The 9,889-nt window shown below is 44.9% G+C and overlaps 1 protein-coding gene across 1 annotated transcript in view; it reads right to left on the reverse strand.

The window, feature by feature from the left end:
• FDFT1 (farnesyl-diphosphate farnesyltransferase 1) overlaps positions 1-5,920 on the reverse strand; it is a 33,217-nt gene extending 27,297 nt beyond the window's left edge. The window contains exon 1 of the mRNA XM_080796143.1: positions 5,725-5,920. Within this exon, the coding sequence (XP_080652269.1) occupies positions 5,725-5,823 (99 nt within the window). The 5' untranslated portion in view covers positions 5,824-5,920. The remainder of the gene's footprint in view (positions 1-5,724) is intronic.
• Between the last annotated feature and the right edge of the window lie 3,969 nt (positions 5,921-9,889).

Here is a 9,889-nt window from a genome sequence, read left to right on the forward strand (position 1 = left end):
CCCTGCATGGATCCTGGCATCAAGCTCCTTTCTCAAGGGGGAGTCTGCTTCTCCCTGTTTCCCCCCACTCCCCCGGCTCACTCTCTCAAATAAGTAAAATATTGGGAGAGAGAGAAACTAAGATCATGTTAAGCAAAAGAAAATGTGTGAACCTATGTTCCCTCTATTCAACCATTTTCTTTTTTAATGGCTCTTAGGGGTTTTAGGACTCAGAAAAACTGCGAGCAACAAAACAAATAATATTGTACTGTACTGTTCATCAAATCTTAGAGCTAGAAGAGTCTCACTTTAAAAAAAAAAAAATCAAGAGACTATAGTGTGGAAAGTTTTCAGTTTCTAGGGGTAACCAATGCTACCCTTTTCTCCAACAGTCTTATTTTATAGAGAGGAGAATGAGTCAGAGAAGTCAAGTCTCTGGACCCAAATCACAACCCTACAAATTGTGTATCCTGACTTTAGACACTCAGATCCTTTGCCCTGCTATTATTTTTCCTTGTAGTATTTACCTCCATCCGAAACGTTATATACAGTAAACTCTTGAACAATGTGGGGATAAGGGACATGGACCCCTGCACAGCCAAAAATCTGCATATAACTTTTGACTCCCCCAAAACTTAACTACTTATAGCCTACTATGACCAAAAGCCTTACCGATAACATAAACAGTCGATTAACACATAGTTTTTTGTATGTTATATAATGATGTATTCTTACAATAAAGCTTAAAAAAAGAGAAAATAAAAAGAGAAAATACATTTACAGTGCCGTACTATACTTAGCGGGAAAATAATCCATGTATAAGTAAATCCACACAGTTCAAAGTCATGTTGTTCCAGGGTCAACTGTACTTGGTTTTTGTTTTTGTTTTTTTTTTTTCCATTTTGTCTTCCTTTAGAATGTAAGTAAGGTTCATAAAAGCAAGGTCTTGCCCCTCTTGTTCACTCTTTTATCTCCGGCACCTAGTATCTGCCATGCATTTGGTGGTCACGTATTTGTTCAAGAAAGGAAAGAAGGAAGGAAGCTACTATAAACCAGGTTGGGAAGGGAAGAAAGGAACTAGGAATTAAAGGGTATCTGCGATGTGCCAGGAGCACGTGTGATGGCGCTGGGATCTGATCAGTGATCTGGGGCCAGTCAAACCTGAGCTCTTCATTGCAGACAGCCTCCAAACAGGGAGCATGGAGGTTGTCAGATAGCATGGGTGGGCATCCTAGAACTAGAACATCCTAGAATCTAGAACATCCTAGAACTAGCTGAACAAGTTATCTCATTATTTTATATCACTGTTTGCTAATCTGTAAAAGAAGAGTAATAATAGTGCTTGTCACTTTAGGGTTGTTGTCAAGATTGACTAAGTGTGATGAGTTACAAAAGGGCCACAAAAGTTTGTGGCTCTTCCCATCAAGGGATGGGGGGTGTCTCTCTCTCTCTCTGCCTCCCTGCATGTGGGTTCCCTTGTGACTTTTTTTGGCCAATAAGACAGCAGCAAATGTGACTCATGCAAAGGCCTGAAGACACCAGGGCTAGCCTGTGGATGATGAAACACAGAAACACCAATCTTTCCTTGCCACTCCAAACTACAGTCTGCCAAATACCAGACTGTCCAGCCACAACCCGGCCAGCCAGCTGAGCAAGCCCAGAAGAAATTAACCAAACTGGCCCAGACCATAGAACTCCCCAGCTCTCCCAGAAAACTGTGAACTCAAGTTGTTGGTATTTTAAGTCACTGAATTGTCTGTTTTTTTAATTATGGAAAAATATACAGAACATAAAATTTGCTACCTTAACCACTTTTAAGTGTGCAGTTCAGCAGTGTTAAATACATTCACAATGTTATAAACCCAATCTCCAGAATTAAGTCACTCAGTTTCGGCATGGTTTGTTATTCAATGAAAGTCAACTGATACACTGGAGATAAAAGACTTGAAGAGCATTGCATAGGGCCTGACAAACATAAAAACTCAATAAGCGCTATTATTATTAGGACACTGTTATTATCATTATTAATTTTATTAGTCTTACTCACAATATAATTTCTTCCTAATCCCACTCACTTGTCAAATTTGTGTTCCAAAAATGTTTCTTTCATCAAGTCACTGTTCTGCTCTTAACCATTACCTGCTTCACTGATTAGACACCTCAGCTCTTGGACTCCCACATGTCCTCAACGAACTTCATACTTCTAGCTTGTATTCTTCAACTTCAGGTTGCTTTTCTCTTCACTCCATACATGCTCAGTCATGCTCAGTCCTCTATGACTTGCTCAGGGCATGCTCAGTCCTCTGTAACTTGGCCCACAGTAGTTTTTTCAACTGAGGAGGCTCCCCAACTAAATTAAATCTAATAACTTACAAAGCGCTTTTCCTGTGTTTTCTAAAATCGTTTCACTTGGAGACATTTCTCATTTCACTAAAATTTTCTGAAATCAAAGTGTACTGAAGATTACTTGGCACTGGGGTGCCTGGGTGGCTCAGTGGGTTAAGCCTCTGCCTTCCGCTCGGGTCACGGTCTCAGGGTCCTGGGATTGAGCACCACATCAGGCTCTCTGCTCAGCAGGGAGCCTGCTCCGCTTCCCCCTCACCCCCACCCCCGCCACCCTGCCCTTCTACCTACTTGTGTGCGCGCGCGTGCGCGCTCTCTCTCTCTCTGTCAAATAAATAAATAAATAAATAAAGACCACTTGGCACTGCCTAGGTTATCTGACCTTTGGAAACTGATTCTCCACAGGACTATGAACATATTCAGGGTGGCCATTTTCTACTCTGTGTCCGTCACATGGAAGTGTTGTCGATTTTTAGCTGACTCTGGACAATCCTCTACTCAACGTGTCTCCTCTGCTTAATCATTTACCAACCTGGCGTCTCTCCTTTTAAAGTCTAGTGGTCAAAGTTGAACAGTGCTCATTTAGTATGGTCTGGTCCACCACCTGAATGACAAGCAACGTGATGGGGGTAAGACAGTGAGCTCTGGAATGAGACAGCCAGGGTCAAACACAGGCTCTGTCCCAGAATAACTGGACCTCAGGCAGTTAATTAGCCATCTTATGCCTCTGTTCTAATCTACAAAATGCTAAAAATTATAGTACCTTCCTTATGAGGTTACTGGGACGTTTAAATAATAGATGCAAAGAGGTATGTAAAATAGTGCTTGGCACATAGGTAAGAGCTCAATAAATGTTAGCCATTATTGTGATGCCCTTTACCTAAAAGGTAAAAGATCTAGATTTTAAAAGTCTCTCAGCAGGGTGTCAGAATGGAAGAAATCATCCTAGACAAGTGCAATTAGGGCTCTGACTGACTACAATTCTAAGTCCACAGCATGAAGAGGTTACCTAAAAAAGACAGGGAACACCGATGTAGTGGGGAGGGGGGAGGGGGGACGGAAAAAAGGACTTTATTTGTACATGGCCATTTTATTTCTTAAGAAAAAACAAAAGATGAAGCAAATATAGCAAACACTATACATCTTGGAAATAGACACAAATTGGTTAGAGTATTTTCATTATTTTTCTATTTGCTTGAAGTATTTTATAATTAAAATATACTTTTCAAAGTGAAAGCAGTCTTATACAGCATCCATAAGAAAGAAATTTTAATTTCTGAAATGACCAGGTCACACTGAAAGAGCACCATTCAACTTTGAACACTAGACTTTAAAAGGAGACGCCAGGTTGGTGAATGATCTGGAAAGAGCAACAGATAATGATAACTAAAGGAAGAACATAGAACATTTGGCTTGAATATCAGTATTCTCAGAGAGAATATGAGAGTTCTCTTAAAATATGGCAAGTGCTGAATTACACAACAAGGGCTGGACTCTGGTTCCAGAGGAAGAACAGAGTGAAAAAAGGTCAGCTTACTGTAAGGTAACACTTTCCAAAATCCAAAACTGTCTGCAGACGGAGTGGGCAAGTCTCCAGAGGCAGTAAACTACCTGTCGCAGGAGGTGTTCAGGAGACTGTACAAACTGGATTACAAAGCAGTGACTATTTTAGGTCACAGGTCCCTGGAAGAATATGATGACAGTAGACACTGTTCTCTCCTCAAAACACACAAATGTGCAGTAACATAAATACTTGCAAACAATTTCAAGAACGCTCCAAAAACTCTTAGTAAGAATCTCTGATTAAACATCTATTGAGCATGGCACAGAGCAATGTTTAGTTGTAATTCCTTTAGGCATCCCCCAAAAGACGAATCCCCTATTCCAGCCAGCAGTGAGCTTTCCCTACTGGAAATTTCCTTATGGCATTTACTATATTCTGCCACAGTTATTTAAGTTTCACTTGTTTAAAAAGCTAGAGATTTCTTGAGGGTAGTGCACCCACCTTTTATTCATTAATTCACTAAAGGGACATCGAACAGGATTCCTATATCCAAACAGCTTAAAAATCCAGAATCAAATATAGAATCTTAAATCCAAAAGGGATTTGGGGATCATAAAACCAATACACAAATAACCACAATACAAGACTATGGGACTGTTACAAAGTAGTACCGGAGAAAATGGTGGAGGGAGTTTCACAGGTAACTTGTTATGGTGCCTACCTGAATTTTCTATTAACAATCGTAATGTTTTATTGACTTGACAAGATGGTGAGCTCTTTGTAGGTCTTATTTGTCTATACATGCCATCCTGCCATGGTCCAGCCAGCATAACATCTAGCACCGAACAGGTGTCCAAAAATCTCCACTGAATGGTGAATAGAGGTGGCACTCACTGAAGCTAGACCTTGAAGATGAGAAGGATCCCAAGTTATGAGGGAAAGAGAAGAATTTTTTTCTGATGGGAAATTAAAGTGGTTTAATAAAGGACACCAATTAAGAGTATATTTAAACAAAGAATAGTCTTTGTGATGTTCCCATCAGAGAAAAGAATTTAAAGTTTTGATATAACCCACGGATTTGGCTGAATGTATCTATTCATTCAATAATCACTTAAGAATCATTTTCTTGTTGTAATAGATACCACTGTAAGCATTCATTTAGCAAAGGACACAAGAATGGGGCAGATGAAATGTAAGTAAATAAAAACCAAGTCTGGCCTTCAAGCGACCAACAATGTTGCTAATCGACAGAATACAGGTAACTAATAAGAACTTGGAAGTGTAAATATGTGTTATAAAAAAAACCGAAGACGCACTGAGAAATTGGGATTGATCAGACTGCAGGACAGTGAGGCAAGCTTTTGGAAGAGGTGTAACCGAAAACTGAAGGATGAGCAAGCAAGGTTTCATTCCCGAAAAGGTATTGGGGCAATATTTGCATAGTTCATACCTTTCGTGATATGCTCTCACACGTCCTCTCCCACTTAATCTACCCATATGATCTCAATTTTGCAACCACCTATTAAGACACTGATAAATACCAATGCTCAAAGACAGAAGGACCTACGAAAAGACACCTGACAACCCACGCCTGGAAAGAAGAGAAACATTTTAAGCATCAAGACCATCACCTGAGGGAGGGCGAGGAAGGGAAGAAGAGGCCCGCCGAAGGGACGTCGGCCAGCTGGGCCGGATATGGGGTAAGGGGAGCGGAACCAGGCTGAGCGGGTGGGGCCGCCAGAAGGGGTGGGTGTCTGCTACCCCTAGGGTAGGAGGCTTCCGGCACCCGCTCGCCGCGCCCCTCGCCCTGTATTGTGGGACCTACCGGCCAGGCTCTACGCCCGGGGACCGCGCGCAGCCGCCCCGCCCCAGCCAGGATGCAAGGATGCTCGTCCCACCTGGTCCATCTTGGGTATCACCTTCCGCCGGCCCCCCATCTGGAAGCGCAGGAGGTTGTAGAACTCCTCGGGGCGCCCCAAGCACTTCACGAACTCCATGCTGGTAGCAGGCGGCCGGCTGCCGGGGTTCGGTGCTCAATTCCCGTACCCCTGGAGGACACCTGCAGGAACTCAGCGGATTAAACCCAGGAGGCGCGACGGCTGGGGCGGGGCAGAGGCGGGCCCAAGCGGGCGCCACGCCCACTCCCCGCCCACCTCAACGGGTCTCTAGCTCTCGCGCCACTTCTCGTGGGCTCACGGGGTGGGCTGACGGGCTCTGACTAGCTAGGACCGCTCGCACGAGGAAGACGCTGGCCAATCGGCTGCAGGATGAGGCTGGCGTGACGACCATACCCTGAACGCCCATTGGAGAAGAGAAAAGGACGGTAGAGCAGGATTGGTGCTTCCACGGGGGTGGGCCTTTTCCTCCGCTTCCCCTATGTAGCAGTTGGAGCCCGAACCCAGACCCGGCGCCGTAACGTATATGCGGTGAGTCCTGGTCCCGTTGCGCGTGGGCTTTTGGCGTGAGCCCAGCAGGCGAGAGTTCGCGAGGATTTTGTCAGTAATCCCTCCACGTGTGTAGTCGTGTTTGTCCTGCGGCCAGATTAGCTCTTCAGTGACGCGCCCCTCCTGTACTGTCCGCGCGAGGCTGCGGACCCTTCTTAAGAGCCGGCAGGGCCCCGCCACCGAGTTGTCGGCGTTAACCACCAACACGGGAGCAAAAGTCCTCCGCGCGGCTCTTACGGCCGCAGAGGACAGCGGGCACCTGGTGCAGCAGTAACACCCCTCCTTTTCCTGCTTCACAGCCCCCAAGGCTTTTCCCTTCTCTCTGGGCGAAGTTACCTCACCCCTAGAATTTAAACTCTAGGACCTCTTTCAATGTGTTGAACCCCACTTTATCCCCAAAATGGATCTGAAGCGTTTCTACCCCTGTATAAAGAGTGTATGATACGGAAATTTATATCTCCACCCTTGTTTTTTGGTTTTTAGTTTCGTTTTTTTAATTTGAGAGCGCGCGCGAGCAAACGGAGAAGCGGACTCCTGGCAGAGCGGGGATTCTCCACTCGCCAACCCCCCCCGGAGCTGGATCTTCCCACCCACGTCCACTGCTAATTCCCAATCCCGTTCTAGTTTTTTCCCCATAGTATTTATCACGTGCTAATATAATACAAAATGCACTCATGATATTCAGTGTCGGTTTCTTCTTGCTAGAGCGTAAGCTCAGTGATTGACATCTTTATTTTGTTCACTAACGTACCCCCAAGCATCTAGAACAGTGCCTGGCACATACTAGGGGCACAATGAGTATTTACCGAACTGACAGTACTTCCTCCTCTTTGATGTCCTCCAAAGTTATGATGTCCATAAGTGAAATCTCCCCCCCACTGAAACTGCTTCTTCAGATAATGGCACTAACAGCGTCCCAGCTGCCTAATTATCAAATCCTGCTGTTATCCCTAACTCCCTTCTCTTCCTACACCTGCCCCCTTTGAAATCATTCAAGTCTATGGAGCCTAAGAAACAAACCTCTTTCCTCTTAATCTCTCCTCTCTGATCCATCTTGGTTTAAGCCCTATCTTCTCTCCCAAACTATTTTTCAAGTCCACTTCCCATCTCTCCTCATGCACTCCCATGTGACAACTTGAGTAATTTATCTAAAACACACACTTGATTATATTGGGACTGTACTGGAACTTTTTTAAAGATTGTATTTATTTACTTGAGAGAGACAGGAAAGAAGTGCTAGAGCACAGAGGGAGAGGGAGACTCCCCACTGACCAGGAAGCAGGATGTGGGGCTCCATCCCAGGACCCTGGGATCATGACCTGAACAGAAGGGAGAAGTTTAACTGACTAAGCCACCCAGGCACCCCTGAACTGGAACTTTCAGAGCACACTTACATCCTCCCCACCCCATACACTATTTTTTCTCTAACCTACTGAAACACTTTTTTTTTTTGAAGATTTGACACAGACACAGCAAGAGAGGGAACACCAGCAGAGGCAGTGGGAAAGGGAGAAGTAGGCTTCCCACTGAGCGGGGAGCCAGAAATGGGTCTCGAACCCAGGACCCTGGGATCATGACCTGCTCCAAAGGCAGACACTTAACAACTGAGCCATCCAGGTGGCCCCCTACTGAAAGACTTTTAACACTCTTGGTAATAAGCCAACCCCCTCCTGTTAGTGTAGGGGTTTTCTTGTATTTTTCCTCCTTGTGTTCCCAGACCCAGCATTTAAGAGGCATATCAGAAATACTTACTGAATGGCTAGGGCCACTGAAACCTAACATTAAATATCAAGTTTTTCACCATATCAATTATCACAAAACTCAAGTTCAGGAGATAAATAAATCTTTCCCCTAGAATCTGTTGAGTACAAATCTCACCTCTCCTTACTTCTGAGTGAAACCTGTTTCTATGTATCCCATCCCTCTCCTGTAATTCTGCCAAGCAAAAGACCTCTCCTTCCATCCAGAAGGCACATGGACAATCTGAGTAATTCCCACTGTTCCACACACACACCCATTACCTCTTTTCTAGCTCCCTCATTCACTCCACTTATGCCTCCTTTCCCTCCCTCCTTTGGGGACTAACTGAAACTTTCTGAGCACCTCCTGCCATGATGGATAAAATCTCAGAAGGGAGCACGGCAGCTGTGGTTTCACTCAGCTATCCACATTTCTGTTTCTACATTTCTTCCACACAGAACCCGGTCTGTGTACTTCCGCTTTAATTCTGATGGTCCCAACAACAACCCCTACAACTCAGCGGCTAGCTGCTCTATTTCCCCCACTCTATAAACTTTATTAAGTCCCTGAAATCAGAAGAAGTCTGCTCCTGAGAGGATGAAGCAGGTGTGAGAGTTACTCTTCCATGCTCTGTTCTGTAAACTTTCATATCACTTGAATCTTTTGATATCTGTAACTTAAAAATAATAATAAAATTTTTCAATAGTAAATATTCTCATTCACCCTCTTGGCCTCCTACCATTCTTACCCTGACCACTTTTGACTAGGGGTTCATACAGCATCTGTATCATTGGATTTGATCCTCAGCTACTGGATCCTGCAGGAGAAAGTTGGGAGGTGAAGCAATCTAGCCTGGATCCCCAGTGTGACTCTATAACCCTTCCCTGGAACCCTAAGCAGCTCTAAATTCCCAGGACAGCTGTTACAAACCTTCCCCTTCCTCCTCTGTACTTCAAAAGACCTCACCTTCAGCGAATTTTCTCTGGATCTATTTTTGTCTTCCTGTGCTTGCCCAGTTATCTTGGTGGCGCTGGCGTGCTCTCGCCCTCCTACTGTTTGCTCTCAACACCTCATACACAAATCCTCACGTTATAACCACCCTTTAATAAGTGATTCTCCTCCCTGACCTCCTCTTTCTCATTTCCTTCAGGACTAGCCATCTTGAAGGGCAGAACACCCTCACCGCTCCTACTTCCTCAGCTCCCATGCAGGTCTCAGTCCCTTCAGACTTGGAGCCACTCTGCACAAATTGCTCTCTTGGAGGTGATCATGACCTCAAATGTGATCGACTGACAAATCCAAAAGCCTCTTCTCATTCTCCTTCAACTCAGCATAAGCCAGTATTATGGACTATTCCCTTCTACCTGAAACTTATTTTTATGGACTATTCACTTCTACCTGAAGCTTATTTTTCCTCCTGTTACATTTGATCTTTCATTGACTGGCTTCCCTTTCTGCTCTTGCCACTTAAGCACAAGACTTTCTCTATGGTTCCACAGTGATTGCCATCTTTTCTCATGCCATGTGACGGCCCTTGTTAACCTTCTCTCACTGACCATCCCACTATGAGGAACGCTCCCAAATCTGTGCCTCCCAGTCTATGTCCTAACTACGCTCTCCCCCCAGCTGGGGTGCCGCACAGGTACCTTCAGCTCAACATGCCTCACATCTGATCACCTTCCCCCACAGAACCTGCTCGGCTCCCAGCTGACTTCCCCTGTCAGTCAGCAGCTGGCCTCCTCTAGCGTGAGTGCCAGGCCTGAGTATCTTCGGCTTCCCGACTCCCAGCTCACCCAGGAGCCTGACCCCATGATGCCATTATACCCTTCCTCCTTTCCATTCCCACTGCTATTTCCAGTTCTAGCACTTTTAGCAACAA

This window comes from Martes martes (genome assembly GCF_963455335.1).
Source record: "Martes martes genome assembly, chromosome: 2".
NCBI lineage: Eukaryota > Metazoa > Chordata > Mammalia > Carnivora > Mustelidae > Martes > Martes martes.